The sequence below is a fragment of the Herpailurus yagouaroundi genome, unplaced genomic scaffold (genome assembly GCF_014898765.1).
Source record: "Herpailurus yagouaroundi ecotype Mexico unplaced genomic scaffold, PumYag 205, whole genome shotgun sequence".
Classification (NCBI taxonomy): Eukaryota; Metazoa; Chordata; class Mammalia; order Carnivora; family Felidae; genus Herpailurus; species Herpailurus yagouaroundi.
The window spans coordinates 11,487,076-11,505,368 of NW_024412436.1; the positions used below are offsets into that span (position 1 = coordinate 11,487,076).

Sequence of the window (18,293 nt, forward strand, 5' to 3'; positions counted from 1 at the left end):
CCTTTCACTCAGCATAACGTCAGTGTAGCCTCCCCACATGGCCTCCAGCATAAGTGCTCTCTCCTACTCTCTGAACTTTGACCCACTCATGGTCCTTACTGTTTATGCCAAGAATATTTATTATGTGGTGACTCCCACTGCCATTATAGTTGTGGTTAATTTAATATGAAGCTTCTAGATCTGAGGGTCAATGACATTAAGTTATAAGGATTCTGAGTTATTCTTTCCCGGAGATGTAGGTTATAGACAAAGGGAATTTAGAAATTTGTTACCTTGTATACAGACTACTATTTACTGTCCAATTACTGGTCATGACTTTTGATTACTATTGAATGGTGGTGAGGTACTCACACCGATCCGGCCATGGCCTTCCCTAGCCATTACCCAAACTGTTGGCAGGGATTGGGATGCAGCCTGTGACCATGACACAGAATGAAGCTCACTGGCTCACACAGAAGTCAAACCGTGGACTTGGGTTTCATTAACACCAAGCTCCAACCAATAAAGAAGCAATCCCAAGGGTACAGCTCAATCCACAGGTAAAAGGATACTCCAATGTGCCTTCAGTTCCTCAATTTTTTTCAGCGATTCTTGAACTTCCTTCCATACTTGCTCATCACCAGTAAGCATGTCAGCATCCTGCCCAGGCCAAATTAAGAGAACAGAAAGAAAGACAAATTATTTAATTAAAAAACAGGCAAAGGAAAAAAAAATGGACAAAGGATCTGAACATACATTTTTCCAAAAAAGATATACAAACGGCCAATAAGCACATGGAAAGATGCTCAACATCATTAGCCATTAGGGAAATACACATGAAAACCACACGGAGTTGTCACTTGACACCCATCAGCTTGGCTATAAGGATGTCAAGAAAAAACATAATACCAATGTTGGTGAGGATGTAGAGAAACTGAAACTCTCATGTATTACTGGCAGCAATGTGAAATGATGCAGGCACTTTGGAAAATAGCCTGGCAGTTTCTCAAAAGGTTGAGCAGAGCTTCCATATCATTTAACAATTCCACTCTAGATACCCGAGAGAAAGGAGAACCTGGGTTCACACACACAGTTGTGCGTCAATATTCACAGCAGCATAATTCTAGCAAATAAGGTGGAAACGACCCAAATGTCCCTTAGCCAATGAATGGATACATAAAATGTGGCATATCCACACAATGGAATATTACTGCCAGTAAAAAGAAACGGATTACTACATCACGGATGAACCCTAAGAACACCACGCTAAGTGAAAGAAGCCAGTCACAAAGGACCACATATTATAAGATTCCATATATATATATATATATATACATATATATATATATATATATGAAATGTTCAGAATAGACAAAACCACAGAGACAGAAAGCCAATTACTAATTGGCTAGGGAGGGGGACGGGGTTGGGGAGAACTGGGCAGGGACCACTAATGAGGACGGAGTTTCTTCTTGGGACAATGAAAATATAAAATCCACTGTATTAATGGTTCTACAACTCTGTAAAGATACTAAAAGCCATTGAATTATATACTTTACATGACTGAATTGTATGCTATGTGAATTATATCTCAATAAAGCTGATATATATCAGGAAGAGTAAAGAGGGGCAAGAGAAAGAATCATTTGTTTGGAGACCAAAGATACTTTAATCAAAAATGTTGTTATCAATCAAAACGGGTCTAGGAAAGAGTAAGATGAGTACAATTACGCCCATGTGAACGAATTTTGACTTCTGCAAAAACTAGAAAAAAGAAAAGGGAAAAAAGACACCCAACATTTTAAAAAGTAATTCAAAACAAAATAAAAGTGTAGGTTACCATTTATTAAATGTTTGTCCTCTGGGTTAGTAAGCAAGTCCTTTACTCTTCCTGTATGTCCACATTTTAGGAGTTCAGTAGCCACATGACCACCATACTGGGCAGCGCAGATACAGAATAGTTCTGGCATCACAGAAAGTTCTGTTGGACAGAGCTGCTTTAAGGAGGCTACTCAAAGCTTAAGAAATTGTCATCAGACACCATTCAAAACCAGGTATTCAATATTCATTAAACTCTCGATGGGTGTCAGGGAGAAGAACCATCTCAGGAAGTTGTATCAAATCGTGGCCAAATCACGGCAAAGGTGCGGGAGGCAAACATTTTCAAACAATGGAGGTCTCCCTGGAGATTTTTGCATGCCTACTAGAGAGGTTTATACAATGACCCTTGTGAGAACCACCACCAGAGTAAGCCTGTTACCGGCAGGAAGATACACAGCACACAGGTCTGCCAGGGCAGAGAACAAACGAGGGCCACAGAGAGCCACAGAAAAGAGATCCCACGAACAGGGCGAGGCAGCAGGTACACAAGTGAGGAAATATGTGAGCTTGTGTGAATTTGTCTGTGTAGGAGGGCTTCATGGGTCTCTGTGTAGACATGTCGTGCATATGAATAATAACATTGGGTGGTTTTTAAAAGGAATCCAGTGTTTGCTTCGACAGTACATATACTAAAATTGGAACAATACAGAGAAGATTCGCATGGCTCCTGTGCAAGGAGGTGATGCAAATTTGTCAAATGTTCCATACTTTTTTGATTTCAGTTCAGGTCACGATCTCCTGGTTTGTGGGTTTGAGCCCCACATCAGGCTCCATGCTGGCAGTGTGGAGCCTGGATGGAATTCTCTCTACCCCTTCCCACTCCTTCTCTCTCTCTTCTTCTCTTTCTTTCTCTCTCAAAATAAATAAACTTAAAAAAAAAAAAGAAACCATAAGTGGACCCTGCTTTTTTGGGTAAATTCTTTTTTTTTTTTAATATTTAAAAACAAATTTTTAACGTTTATTTATTTTTGACACACAAAGAGAGCACAAACAGGGGAGGGGCAGAGAGAGAGGGAGACGCAGAATCCGAAGCAGGCTCCAGGCTCCGAGCTGTCAGCACAGAGCCCGATGCAGGGCTGGAACTCACGAACCCGTGAGATCATGACCTGAGCCGAAGCCGGCCGCTTAACCGACTGAGCCACCCAGGCGCCCCTTGGGGATATTCTGAGTAAGAACCTAGCTTTCTATACATAGGAGAGGAAACAGAAATGAATTGCTTTAAAAAAGGTAAACATCAATCTCCTTCTAAATACCTGCCCTAAGTCCACATTTAGCTCCTAAAGCCTCAGTCCCACCACTTCATTCCGAAGCAACTTGTTAGCACCTTCCAGATAAAGCCCACGTGTTAAATCTCGACAACCATGGCGGTTTAGGATGACATTTTCCTGTTTGATATTTTGCGACTGGCAGCTCAAGCCTTAGGCTCTAGGCAAAACGTCTTGCTTCTTAGACTCTCCGGTAGGCGGCACAGATTCCCCCAAAGATGTCCACGTCCCGATCCCCGGAACCTGCGCACAGGTTTGGGTACACAGCAAAGGGGAATTAAGCTACAAGTGACATTAAGGCGAGTGCCCTGGACTCCCCAGGTGGGCCCAAGGGAATCACAAGGGTCTTGCAGAGTGGAAGAGGCAGGCAGACTAAGAGGTCAGAGCGATGTGACGGGAGGACCCAACCTCACTGTTGGCTAAGAAGGTGGAGGAAGGGACCCACAGACCACAGGCCACCTGCAGAAGCCAGCAAAGACAAGGATACAAATCCCCCCTGGAGATTCCGCAAAGGAAGGTAGCCCTGCCAAGACCTTCATTTTAGCCCAGGGACACCGGTGTCAGGCTTCTGACCCACAGAACTGCAAGACAATACATCTGTGTTGTTTTAAGCCACTGAGTGTGTGATCGTCTGTTACGGCAGTCATAGGAAACTAACACAGTCCCACATAGCTTCTGGCCACTGGACCTTGGCACATGCACCTCCCTGCAGCTGAAATTAATTTTTTTTTTAATTTTAGAGAGAGTGGGGGGGGGCAGTGAGGGGCAGAAAGAGAAAAAGAGAGAATCTCAAGCAGGCTCCATGCTCAGTCTGGAGACCGACACAGGGCTCAACCCCACAACCACTTATCTATTCAGTTAGCACCTACTGAGGACCTACCTAGCACAATGCTCTAGGCACTGAGAATAAAGCGGTAAAGAAATCCTAGTGTCTTCTCTGAAGAGGTGGGAGGAGCGTAGAATGACCGAAAAAAACACACACGTAAAATACTATTTGTCGAAGGAGAGGGACAGGGAGCACTGGCCCCAGGGAGTTCCATTTAAGCAGGGTTATCCAGGAAGGCCTCGCTGATAAGATAAAGGTCTGGGAGAGGTAGAGGGGTGGGAGATAAGAACTCCCGGAAGAGGGGCCAGCAGCTAGTGCCAGGATGCCGAGGCAGGGCTGGCCCGATGTTTCAGAGATAGCAAGAAGGCTGGTGTGGATAGAGGTCCTCAGCTGCAGTGTGTGTGCATGTCATATCTTTCCCATAAAATTTTTTAAATGTTTATTTATTTTTGAGAGGGACAGAGTGCAAACAGGGGAGGGGCAGAGAGAGAGGGGGACACAGAATCCGAAGCAGGCTCCAGGCTCCAAGCTGTCAGCACAAAGCCCGACGCGGGGCTCGAACTCACGGACCGCAAGATCATGACCTGAGCCGAAGTCGGACGTTTAACCGAGCCACCTTGGCACCCCACATCTTTCCCATTTTAGAGTCAAATATAGGTCTTATTCTTCTTTGATCCTGCCTCTCCCAAATACCAGCACAGAGCATGGTATGTAACCAATGCCCAGTTAAATGTCTCTAGGATGGGTCTGGAAGATGAAAATTCACATTTATTTGGCAATGACCTGGATGTCTCGTGTATGTATTTCAATCATTCGTCACAACATCCTCATAGGGCATCAACACCTATAACCCACAAATGAGGCACAAGATAGCCCTAATGCTTAATTAACCTGCTACAAATGTCCTTCCGTCCCTAATTGCCAGAGGTGAGACTCAAATCCAAGTCTGTCTGGCCTCAGAGCTCAAGCTCTGAAAGATGCAACAGGTCTTTGAGGGGGTGGCTTCAAAATTCTCTTCAACCCGTGGTCCCAGGATCTTCCTAACAGCAGCACTTGGAAAAGGGCAATCAATCCACCAACAACATGCGGATCTTGTTGTCTTCCACAAAACGGGGAGAGACCATGGCCCTCATGACCTCAGGGTGAGACAAAATAATTTCATATGGGAACTGTACTCACAACTAAACCTGCTCAGTAATCTGACTAGCTGTTCTTTGGGTTGAGACTAAGACTTCATCACCTACCAGAGGAGAAGGCAACCTTTGGATCTGTTTCCAAACACTCAGAAATCGCTCCTGAGAACACTCTATATTGGAGTGAGACAAGCGGCATTCACTAATGGCTAACCATCAGTTCCCTGGAATGTTCCACTATGATGAGAGCGTGTATTCACTACATCCTCGGGTTCCCAACTCCCCCCACTCCCACAGACTTTGTTATATTCTGTGACTTCTCCTGTGACTGTCCCCACAATAGGGTCTGTCTCTCCTCTCTCCACACCAAGGAGGGGCACATTCAATAATGTGTGTACATATGCATATACACACGTGTTCATATATATAGGAAATATATGTGCATAGAAACTACTTAGGGAAGCATAATTTACATCTATTTCTTCAATTTGCAAATATAAGAGTAAATTATCATGTTCTTTTTCAAGGTCCCTGAGGTATAAAACCAGTAAACTTATATCCTTATTTCATTATTTCTTATCCGAACACATCCAAGATACTTGCTATCATTCAAGATAGAGTTATTTAAGGGGAAAAAAATCCTTTTTGAATTTTAGCTTTACTATGTAAACAGGGCTTAAACGGGTAAGTCCTGAAATTTGTTTCCAGTAGGTGGAAACATTCATTTTATGCATATATATATCTGTATATTTTATATGTATATATATATATATATATTTATATATATACACATACATATGTATACGTATATATGTGTGTGTATATATATATATACATATATACATATATATGTGTATATACGTATATATGTGTGTGTGTGCATATATATATATTTTTTTCTTCTTTTAAATCAAACGTACCATTGTTGAGTTTTCTACAAATGATAACAATAATTCAGACTATAAGCAGAAGGGCTTCTGAGAAGCTCAGTCTGCTGGGAGATGATGGAGAGAATTCAGGACACGTCGGTTCCAGGACGGGTAATAGCACCTCTGCCCTGACTGGCTGGACGTCCCTAAGCAAGCCTTCCTTTTCCTGGGCCTCAGCTCCCTCACCCAGAAAATAGGAAGTTGGCTTGGAAAACCACCACTGTTCCTTCCACCTGACCACTCTAGAGGCTGAAGTAAAACACAGCCCGGTCAGCTCTACCTCTGGACCACTCTCTTGCACAGTTCCAGAAAAGTCCTTAAAGAGCGTGTCTTCACTTGAACCAGTAAAAACATGGCAAGAATTCCTTGGAGGCAGAAGTATGGTGGCTGCTCCCAGGATGTGGTAAGAATGAGTCTCCCAAGTGTCTCCCTTCTGTGGCCTCCCAAGCTCCTCTACTCATCACCCCATTTCCCCGCTGGGGGCCAGGTGCAAACTACTCCCCACAGTTCAAGAGTCCATTCTCTAGATACCTGGTTCCTTCTTACCCCCCATTCTTTCCTCTCACAGCCCCACCCCAATCTGACATGCCCCGGGCTCTATCTTACTGCCATGATACCAACACCTACTCTTCAACTGCAATCCTTCCCTCTGGACTCTGGAAGGACCTGGACTGCAGTGCCTGTCCATCCCCTGGGTCACCACTTCCATTCACTTCTTTGGTTTTCTTCCCATTTGTCCCTGAAGGACCGGACCCAAATGTCCTCATCGGGAAATCTTGTTCTACTTCCGCCCTCTGAGTTAGCCCAGCCCCCCTGGACAACTACAGCTACCCAGTCACACTCTGCACACCTCTCTCAGCACGGAGCTGTCATTCGGGCTCGGCCTTACTGTGTCCCCCGCAAGCCTCAGAACTGTTCGAGGGACCACAACCCAATCACGTGTGTTCCCAGTGCCAGCATGGGACGTTATTTGGTACGTGTTTGGTGACAGAGTAAACGAATGAAGAGAGACACATGATCTTCGATCCACGGGGACCAGTATTACAAGAAAACACCTCGACTCCATAACAACAGGAAAGAGAATCTCAACCAAGGAAACGGAGGCTGGTTTGTTTCACACCATACTTGTGTCCTGACCCGTTTCTCATATTACTATGTCACGACTCTGTGGGGAAAGGCTACGTTTCCACTGTAGCTGCCGGTATTTGCCGGATGCCCAGAGACCAGTCTAGAACATAGCTGTGAACCCTCCCCCGGCATAAGAAATCCCTCACTGGCTCCGGAACCAGGCTCTCTGACAACCGCATCCCAGCTGTCTGGGGGCAGACTGTGTTGATTCCTGGCTCCTCCCTCCGACCTCCTCCTGAGAACCCTGTTGCTCACTTGGCCCAGAGGCCCCTGCCTCCATCTGACCCTGAATGGATCAGCGAGGCCATTTAAGTTCCCTCAAACACAGCTGCTAAATCAATACCCTAGCATCATTCCCTTCGCTGTGGAAAAAAAAATAGGTGCCAGATGATATGAGACAATCTCACCGCTACATAAAAGGGTGCCACTCAACACAATTACATTCAATCGGCCAAGTGCTTCCTTTGGGTTTCAGAGTAGGAAGCATACCTGCCAGGCGCCAGTGGGGGATTAGAAATTCGAGTTTCTTCAACTGGGTACAGCAAGGCTGTCTGTCCTTGGGAAAAACCATGGGCTCTATCAGGCTCAAACATGGGATGCAGCCATCCAGATCTACCTCTGCATCTGAAACACTTAAACAGATGTGCTCACTCGGCTCACGAGTGCTGGGTGCCGGAGCTCCTGCACTGGGCTGATTTCAGATGGTTCCCATTAAAAGGAAAAGGAGAAAAGCAATCTGCTTCCAGTACTTCCTGTTATCCAATCCTCCTGCAAAGCCTAATTAGATTGGATTGGAGGGAGATGAGTATAGGATGGGAAATAAAATTACCGAATACTTACAAACGTTTCCAGTAATTCAATAATTCTAGTGTCTCAAAAGGAGAGGCTTTTTTCATGTGTTTTGTTTTTGAAGCAAAGTGAGATTCAAACATAGTGTCTGCACTTAGGGGAGAGATGGAAAATCTTGAAGTTCAAAATCTCGAGGGGGAACAAAGTTCAACCTGAAGAGCCTTGACTGAGGTACCCTGGTTCGTGGATAATGTACTGGGACTAACAGATTAATATACAACATCATTCAAAACCTTTGTGATTCACAGGAAACATCTCTGCTGGAACCAATTTCCACCTCCTCTGGCAAAAACAACTGAAAGCAATTCAGATTTAACTTGAGGGGGAAAGTGGCTCTTTCGTAAAGTGGAAAAAAGAGTGGTTAAAAATAGAGAGCGTTCATTCTCCTATCAACGGCCCACAAGTCAATGGGCATTATGGATTCGGGAAGAACGTGAAGGAAGGAATGTTCTCTGCCCGAAGCACATTCAACTTGCAGCACGTTCTAATCAGCAGTTAACAAGCGATTGTACACAACAGTTAGAACGTGGCGAGAGGGACACTGGATTTAGGGTCCTAAAAACGTAGAGCCGAGTCCCTGCTCCACACGTGTGTGACCTTGGCAGGGCAGTTGTCCTTCCTGAAGCTAATCTTCAGTGTAGTAATTCTCTAGCAGCTGCACCTTCTAACCCTTTCTTGTGCACCCTCTAGAAGTACCAAGGTCATGAATGGCACTGTGGTCTGAGTTTTCAATTCCCACCTGAGCAGGCAGGGGTCCCTGGAGGTCTGACTGGAGTCTGCTCTGTTTGGTGGGAGGGAGAAAAGTGGTCTTGTTCTACCAGAGGATGTGCCATCGAGCTCTGACTATGCCGTGCCCCACATCTCTGCATGTCCCACTCCCTCTCCCCGGAAGATTCTTGCTCAACCTCGTCAACAAGCTTCTCCCGTTCACCAAGAACTACACCGAATGGCCCCTGACCTCCGAGGTCACAATCCCTCGTCACTTTCCGAGGGGTTCCATGATAACTGGAGCATCAGGAATAACTGATGCAGGTGAAAAGGTCCTCCAGGGGCTGTTAAGAGACCGCAGGTGAAATGACACGGCCTTACAAAGGTTATTTTCTCACGTGCTTTGTGAAATGGCGAGGTCTCGGAGCCTGCACGCGACTTGCACAAGCAGGATGCCGCAAGGCTCTAAGCCCTGTGTCCTCAACCGGAGCCCGAAGCTCCGGCCTCCCGCCCCTCACACCCTCCAGCCGAGCTGGGTGAGCCAGGAGCGAATGTCCTGTCGCCGGGGTGGCATGCCATCTCCAACCAGCCGGTCCCACCACTAGCCGGCATCCAGCCCAGGAGTATTCGGGCACAGAGGGGCACTGAGCCCAGTCCAAATAAATGCTGCTGTTGAAGAGGGCTCGTGAAACACCCCGGGCCTTTAGCAGCAGCACTCCGTTCAACTGTCACCTGGTTTTATGTTCTCATTGTCGCTGTCAGCATCGGCCAGCGCCCATCTCACCCATTTATTTCTCAGATAGAAACAGGACTCTACTGGGGCGCCTGGGTGGCTCAGTCAGTTGAGCGTCCGACTCTTGATTTCAGCCCAGGTCACGATCCCGGGGTTGTGGGATCAAGCCCTGCATCGGGCTCTGCGCTGAGCATGGAGACTGCCTGGAATTCTTCCTCTCTCTCCCTCTCTCCCTCAGCCCCTTCCCCCACTTGCACTCTCTCTCTCTCTCTCTCAAATTAAAAAAAGAAAAAAGAAAATAAATGGGATTCTACAGCAACTACACATTTCCACAAGACCACAACATGGGAACCGACTGCAAGTTCAAGGTCAAGTCTCCAGGTACACAGAATTGCCGGAAGGGGAACGTCCCCTTCACCACTTCTAGGAAAGTGACAGCAGCCTTGTGAGGGTGAAGTTAGACCTTCTAGAACCACTATAGGCCTTTTCCAGCTCCCATCTCAACAGCTCCCCTCCCACGCATTCTTATCCCAGTGACTAAACCCCGTTCTCGGAGAAATCAGCTCACTGCTTGTAAAATCAGGTCACTTTAGGGGAAATGAAAAGCACCTGGCAGTCACACACTTGGGCAATTTGAGAGCCCACCCGGGTCAGTGATGCCTGCTGAAAATCTGCCTTGGGTGCAACATTTGGTGGAAAACGAGCACGACTGGCTGATACAGAAACGCAGCTCGACATGACACACAGACATTTAGGGAGGAGGCCCTTCCCTGCACTCTCCTTCCAGCTGGAAAGATGTGTTCCTGAGAACGTGTATCAGGGACTACGTGAGGCAGAAGGCCACTGGCTCAGCTTGCAAAAGCACATTCGAGCAAATTCTTTTCACATTTGTACAGAGATGATCAAACGGTGGCCGTGTAGCTGTAAACCCGCAAACCCCTCGAGGGGTCCTGCCAGCCCCGTGGGGGGAACCCCACAAGGTGGGAGGGTTGGGACTGGGGAAAAAAGGCAACGATTTTACGGGAACAATCGTTCTAATCGCAACAGTCACTAAGATCAAATACACCCCCAAGTTTCAGGGCGGGTTTTGTTTTAATGGGGACCCAATCCACGGCCCTCGGCTCCCCCAGCCCGCCACACCGCCACCTCTTGCGTTCCTTCTTTGGGAACAGATGCGAGCGTCTGCCACGGCAGCAGGGCAGAATCCCGCCAGGGAGAAGGGGCAGTGTTCTGACAGCGAAGGTCAGGGTAACCCAGACGTGGTGTCTCCAGAGGCATTTGAAACAGGAGGAACAGCAAGATCCGGGCTCGGCGCTCCTGGCGTACGTGAGGGCGTGACGGGCAGACCGGGGAAAATGGAACCAGGCAGGCTGCAGCCCCCGTCCAGGCTCTGCCGCCGGCCGCTGGGGGACCAGAGGCTAACAATGCCTCCCGGCTCAGCCTCCCCAGGTGAGCACCTGACGGAGGTTACCATGGAGATGGAAACTCATCATTCCGCTCCACCAGTCCCCTAAGTATATGGTGTGTGTATTGCGCGTGAGGAGAGACCTGAAATTAGGGAAGGGGAGAGACTTTGGAATCGGCGGCTGGACGATACATTGCAAACATCTCCCTTCTCTAGATTTTTCCTTCATTCTGTTTTAGGCTGAGTTTTCTCACGTGTGAAACACACCAGTCAGAGCCTGGAGAGCGTGCAGAGGACTGAACAAAGACGGCACCTAACCCAGCAGTGCTCTCTGCCAACCCAAGGATTTGACAATGATTATTTAATTCACACGTTCCCTCCAACATTTGTATGTAGAATGATTACAGCGGGAGACGTTCCGGACTCACGCGAGAACACAGTATTCGCTCATCCGCTAAAGCAAACACATCCGGTTATTTAATCTGTGCTCCCAAACCAAGGGGACGGTGTAGTTGGGGTCCACGCTAACAATTTCAGACGATGAGTCCAGGACAGAGGTCTAGACATGCTTTTTTAGGAGGTAATCATAAGGGCGACCAAAGGAAAGTATTTAATGTGACATCAGGATCTGTCCCTTTACATCGGTTAATGCGATTTCTGACAGCCTCCCCTACCTTCTCAGAACTGGCCTGCACAAATTCACCAGTTCTTACGACCGCCTTGTAAGGCAGCAATGACATCCTCAGACCGTGCACCAAACAAGCAAAAAGTTCAAAGGGAGTATGTCCCAGTATGAGAGGAAGAATTAGTCCCAGAAAGGAAAGAGCCCAGAATTGCACTGGTCTCTCAGTAGAAAAAAGCCAGCGTACCTCCAATTATTCAAAATCTGTCGTCCCTGGATTAGTCTGTGCCGAGTTCCGTTCCTGGAAGCTCAGGGGTGGGTCATTCCAAAGGGCAGTCACTCACGGGCTGAGGGTCTGGCAGAGAAAACACTCTTTCTGAGGGCTGGGTGGAGGGCTGGGGGGTGAGAGGGGACGGAAGGGACCAGGTTCCGTGGCTCAGGTCTCTTGCCCCACCCCATACCCATCAGAGACCCTGCATAAAACTGCCAGGGCTCAGATGCTCTGCCTGGCAACCTTGCATCCTGTGGAAATGAAGTGCTGGTGGAATGCACGGGGAGCACTCGCCCTGGCGCCCCACCAACAGGAGACAGCACACGTCTGCATTTTATATTCCAGTAAACCCCAGGCTGGCCCTTGGCCAGGGGACCTCTTTATAACGTCAAAGATAAAAGCGCTGGCCACGTTTGGCACCCTGCCCTCACCTCCATTCTCTCGTAACCATCTCTCACACCGGGCACGCATTACTGTCAACGGGGCCTTTCAGACAAAGGTCTGGTGGAGCTTCATAAACATCACCAGATGATGACCAGAGGTGTCCCGGCTGCACAGGAAGAGAAAGGGGTACAGAGAGGGGCCAGTGACTTCACAGAGGGCATGCCGGAAAGCATAGGGAGAGCTTGAAATATGTGCCTGTGTACTCGGAATACCCCTGCTCCTAAGGGGCCGAGTCACAGGCACCGTTCCTCACGGCAGGCTGGCAACGGCTAATTTCAAATCTGCCCCAAACGGCGTAGGTATAGATAAAATCTGTGTATTGCTGTCTGACAAGGCCCTTATCCCAAGTCTGGATGTCCAAAATGGCATTTTGGGTGTACAAGGTGACGTAGTTCTCTCTTCTCGTACCCCTTGCCTCCGGGAATGCCATGATGCCAGTCACGGAGAGTTTATGACACCAGTCTCTTTTTGAGTCGTACGTTGTGGGTCAAAAGCATATAGCCCAGCTGTTTTCCTTTAAAATTTCTGTTTCACAATCTGTTTGACTTTCTAGACTAGGTGAGAGTAAGATTCTAATATCAGTCAATGCTTGTCATCAATTAGAGTAGGCAAGGACTTCTTCAAGTAAACAAATATGAAAATTCCTCCTGTTCCATGCAGGAGTAGACAGAACTTCAGTCAGAGAGTTTAACCTAGGGCAAAACCTGGTTTTCATCACCACGGGGAGCTGAGCTATTCGGGATATGCCCTTTTTTATAGATCTCGGAGGCTTGAATTCGCCCTAGGGCGCTGGACTGGTCTGACTTGCCGCCCCACCCTACCAATCACACACCCACAGACCCACTCCAATCCGTGCCAGGAATGTGCTTTATGGGGTCCTGAGGTCTCTGACTTCCCTTCAAACTCACACCTGTTCGTTCCTGCAGCTTTGATCCTCTGTTGTCAGGTGTGATGCCCTGGGTATATATTTACAGTCACCTGGAGAGCTTTTAAAAATACAGAGGCCCAGGCCCCACCTCGGCAAGTGACAGCAGAACCCCTGCCAGCAGCGGGGGGGGGGGGGGGGGGGAGGCAGGGATCTGTGTCTTTCACAAGCTCGCCAGGTGATTGTGACGCACAGTCAGGAACAGGGACCCCAGCCTGGTGTGTGCTGCCTCACCCCCCCCCCCCACCCCACTTCTAATCTCTGTGATCACACCTGTGTCCACAGCATCAAGATTTGCCACAAGCACATAACGGTTTAGGCTTTTTCCTGGTCTCCTCAATCTACGACGGCATCTCCCATGGGCACAAATTAGTTTATTCATAACAGACACAAACAGTGATCAAGTTCACAGCACTGTCATACCGGGCCCTTGAGACTATCTTTAGTTCAATACACACAACATTTCCTCTCCACATACACGGGCCAGGCGCTGGAAACGCAAAGACGTACATGGGAGGTGGCCTAGCCCTGAAGGGCTCACAGTCCTGTGGCTGACATACACGCATCATTTCTGAATGCTGTGCCACAAGAGATGAGCCCTGGGGATCTGGGGACACAGAGCTGGGGCATACTTTACCCAGCTAGGGCTCACCAACGTATCCCAGGGAAGACAACAGTTGAGTTCAATCCTGAAGGCTCTACAAGTATTAGCCAAGAGTCAAGAGAAGGAGGAAGCAGCATGACAGAGGGGCAGAAGATGGCAGGAGGTGGAGACGGGGGGCGGGGGGGCAGGGGTGGTGACTCAGAGCGTGGGGGGTGCACCTACCAGGTCTGCAGCAACTGCTGTTTCGAAGGCTGCTTTTTCATAGGTAGACGCTTTAAAAAATTTTTTTTTAATGTTTATTTATTTTTGAGAGAGACAGAGCGCGAGTAGAGGAGGGGCAGAGAAAGGGAGACACAGAATCCGAAGCAGGCTCCAGGCTCTGAGCTGTCGGCACAGAGCTCGACGTGGGGCTCGAACCCACGAACTGTGAGATCATGACCTGAGTCGAAGTTAGACACTCAACCTACTGAGCCAGCCAGGCACCCCATTAAGATGGTTTTTTTTAGGGGGGGTGCTAACTGGGGACCTACTTCAGGATATGCCCACAGACCTGAAAACAAAAGGTCAGTTAATAGAGGGACAGGGGAGAAAGCAAGGGTCTCAAGATGAGGTTGAAGAGCAGGGCGGAAGCCCCAGGAAAGGATGAACTTGATTCTGTGTGGGCAACAGAGACATGGAAGGATTCTAGATGTAATCTATGTTGTCCAAATATCTACGTGGAAATACATGGAAAGGTAGAGGGAGTGTGGGTGAGAAGAGTTAGGGAGATGTTGCAAGAGTCCAGAATGAGATGACGTAAACCTGAAGAAGGCAATGGCCTTGGGGACAGGGTTGGGAGTAAGGAGCTAATTTAAGAGAGATGGTGATGGCTCGGGAGGGAGTGGCCCATGGAGGGGACACTGGAGTAACTAGCGAGCACTGACTCCATGATGAGGGCTGCAGGGGAGCCCAGGGTGCGGAAAGAAGGCGTTTAGGACACTTTTGGACCTTGAGCGGGAGGTGTACAGGAGCACACGGCTGAATTCATCCATGGGTGGGACCACGGGGGCCAGGATGGCAGAAAAGAGGGAGTTGAAGCAAACATGAGCTTGGACTTCGGAGAAGTAGGGGAAGCCAGACAAATGAGCGAATCACCTTCCTTCTCTCCAACTATGAAGCCAATGCATGCTCGCCTAACCTCCAGGAAGACCGCCAATGTTTCCTGGTCTCACGACACCGATGACAGATTTTTAGAACGGCTTGCCCATCTCTTTGCTCCTGCTTCTAATGCATTTTTGCATTTGAAGTTTTACATTTGTAACAAAGCAGCTGTGGTTTCGATAATGAGGGCATAGTCATCACTAATCCATTTCGAGCTTGTATAAGGGCACTAGTCCACCTTCTAGAACAAAACCTGAGAACACTGATGACAAATGCCTGTTAAGCTCTCTAGTCGGAAGCAGGACTAGAGGACCAACCTCACAGGGCTGGTATCAGGACAGAATGAGACGGCAGCCCGCGCGTTACGCTCACTGCTAAACGCACAAGCTCTACCATCACAGGAGGTGAGACCAAGGGCAGACGACCCCAGGACATTCACAGAAGAAAAGCAGTGATTTATGAGAATAGTGTGCACTTACCGCCTGGGACAAGTGGTCGAAGATCAACAGAGATACTCGATTCTTAGTTTTTTTCCCTTTCCATTCTCCCAAAATTATCCCAAAATAAGACAGAATAGAACAAGGTATTTTAGAAAAGGTCACACATTTAATTCCAGATGAACTATATCCCAGAGAGGTCAAAGAACTTTGAGAAGACACCAGTGAAAGCACTATCATTCCTTCTGCTGAGCTGGGAGGAAGCAGTGACAGCGGAAGCCCAAAGTGGTAGCAAACAGAATCGCAAGAGAACGGTGAAAACGAAAGTCTGCATGATGGCAGCCTTTAGTCAGATAACCAACTGTCCATCTCTGACTCAAGTGTACTGTGACCTAAACTCGAGACAGCACGGCACCATCAAGAACAAATCTTGGCAATATGCACTCATTGTTACGTAAGCAGATCAGGTGAATATTACCAACACCATACAGTTTTACTTCAACACGTATTAACAAGGTCTTTCCTAATATTCTCTGTCGGCGAGATGATGAAATCTAATGTCTACTCTACAACACGGTGCCTACAGTTGACAACAGTGTATTGTATTGTATTCGCTAAGAGGGCAGGTCTTAGAGAATCTTTTTGTGACAAGATTCAAGTGCTCTTGTCACCAAAAAATAAAATAATAAAGAGGTAGAAGAAACCTTTTGGAAGTGATGGATATATTTATAGCATAGAGTGTGGTGATGGTTTCCACGGTGTGTGCTTATCTCCAAACTCCTCAAATTACCTACATTAAATGCATACAGCTCTTGGTGTGTCCATCGCACCTCAATTCAGTGGTTTAAAAAAAAAAAAAAAGACAACACAATCTGGTTAGGATGGGAATGCGTGTGTAGATTCCTGGCTGGCTGAACACCCAACCGTGTCTTAGGACTGACTGATGTCCATCCAGGACCATGCTTGATAGGAATCTGTCTCCTTATTTTGCAAGTAGGGCGGAGTCTCGGAGAACCGGCCAGCTGCAGGTGAAGTAACAGTAATAGTGTTTATTGAGGGTCCGCTGTGCTAACTGCTATAACTGCTTTATCTCACGTAATCTTCTCAATAAGACAGAAAGAAAAAGCCACTTCAGTCCCTCATCTATAGAGTACGGCCACAGCTGGAGAAGACGATGGAACATCCTCAAGTTCAAGTAGCGAGGAAGTGGGGGCGATGGATCCCAGCCCCTGGTTGTGTGATCCGAAAGCCACCATGAATATTCAAGCGCTTGAAGACTGGAACAAGGAGCAGATTTACACTGCTCCATGGGGCACATAGAGCACTCCGACGTGAGTTACGAGAGGCAGTTTTTAGTTCGTGAGGTTAATTAACTTTACAATCGCAGCTGCCCAAGAGTCGAACGGCCTGACAAAGCGCATGCAGATCTCCGTTAAAATGTTCACACAGAGCAGGGACACTGGCCTGGCAGGCCCTGGAGAGGAGGGTCCTGCCCTGGCTGGTGCGGCTCCCATGGGTCCCTATGAAATACACAGACATCCGACAGGATAATGGGAGTAAGATGCTCCTGAGCAGATCAGAAAACTCACAAACCTAGGTACACCACCAAGCCTGTGTTACTGAAGTCTAGTTTCACAAACGCCGGAAGTATGTGCTCTCTTGGAGGAGATACAAATGTTAGGAGCACGAACTACAGACCGGAGGGAATCTTCCAAGCTGATAACCTGTCTTTCCATGGGGTGATTTACTTCTAGGTTTGTAAATCTTGGTGTGGGGAGCCAGGGTAGGTCATGTTTGGAGCTGAAAACTGTTGGAAGAAAGGACAAGAATATTCCTTCCTGATGGCCTACTGTTAGAGCTATTATAAAATTGCTTATGGACAAAAGTCATTTACAAGCTTCAAGTAATACAGTTACTTGGCACACCCTATAGAGCTTAGCTCAATGCTAGGTAAGTAACAGTATTTATTGACTTATCCATTCATGCAACACAAATTTGTTAAGCACTGTTATCATTATGGAAATACCCTGTGGCCATTGAAGACACAACAGAAAACAAGACTGATAAGGTCATTCTTACTTTCTTCACAAGCAAGCCAACAGGCAACTACAAATAATAATACACAATAACCGTTTGTGCCGTAATGGAGATAAGGAGGGAACAGAAAACAACAGAGTTAAGAGACGCACCTGATTTTCACAGGGTGGTGAAGAATATCTCTCTAAGGAGGTGACAGAGAGCCAGGCCAGCATAAGGCTACAGGAAGACTGTTCCAGGCAAGGGGAAGACAAGTGCAAAGACCCTAGGGCAGGAAAGAGCCTGGCCTGGCCCAGCCGCGAGACTGGGCTGAGATTGGAAATGTGAGCAGGAACCTGACCACACAGGGCCTGTCGGCCTGGTCAGTGAAGCTGGATGCCCCTTTCCAAGTGACCAGGACACTGCAGAAGACGTCCCTCCTAAAAACATCCTTCTGGCTTTGGCGCAAAAACGAAATTCCAGAGTATCAGTGCAGAGACAGACTCAGGACATGCTTGCCACAGCCCAGGCAAGGGAAAATGGGGCTAAAGAAACACCTGTAGAATTACAGCTGTCACTGGAAAGAAAGAGAGACGATGGTCTGCCGTCCGTCATAAGGTCTTGACTTAACCTCAGCTGGTTGGCAAACGTTGGTTTGGTTTACTGACCCAGTCCTGCTGCCCCAAACATCTGCTAAACCTTCCCCAAGGGTTCAACAACAAAGGTCCCTGTGTGTCTTCTGTATTCTTGACTCTAGGTCATCAGACCTTTCCCTCCTCTCAAAGAGAGCCCATCCACAGCTTGAAGTTCCCACAATAAGCCAAAAATGAGTTTATAATTCTGGATGATGGTTCTAAACCTTATTTTCAACCCCAGGTCGGGGAATGGAAAAGAGAACCAAGTTTGGAAACCTTGCAGTGAGGGGTCTGAGTCAACAATCTAACGACTCAAAATAAATAAATAAATAAATAAATAAATAAATAAATAAATAAATAAAT

At 47.5% G+C, this 18,293-nt stretch overlaps 1 protein-coding gene and 1 non-coding gene across 5 annotated transcripts in view; one reads left to right on the forward strand and one right to left on the reverse strand.

Moving 5' to 3' along the window:
* SMYD3 (SET and MYND domain containing 3) overlaps positions 1-18,293 on the reverse strand; it is a 689,995-nt gene that overhangs the window by 100,829 nt on the left and 570,873 nt on the right. For all 4 annotated transcript variants that reach the window (XM_040451870.1, XM_040451871.1, XM_040451869.1 and 1 more), the window contains one exon: positions 552-639. In XM_040451870.1, the coding sequence (XP_040307804.1) occupies positions 552-639 (88 nt within the window). The remainder of the gene's footprint in view (positions 1-551; positions 640-18,293) is intronic.
* LOC121015204 (U6 spliceosomal RNA) lies at positions 2,468-2,572 on the forward strand. The gene has a single exon (XR_005783693.1). It is a non-coding gene; the product is annotated as a U6 spliceosomal RNA (small nuclear RNA).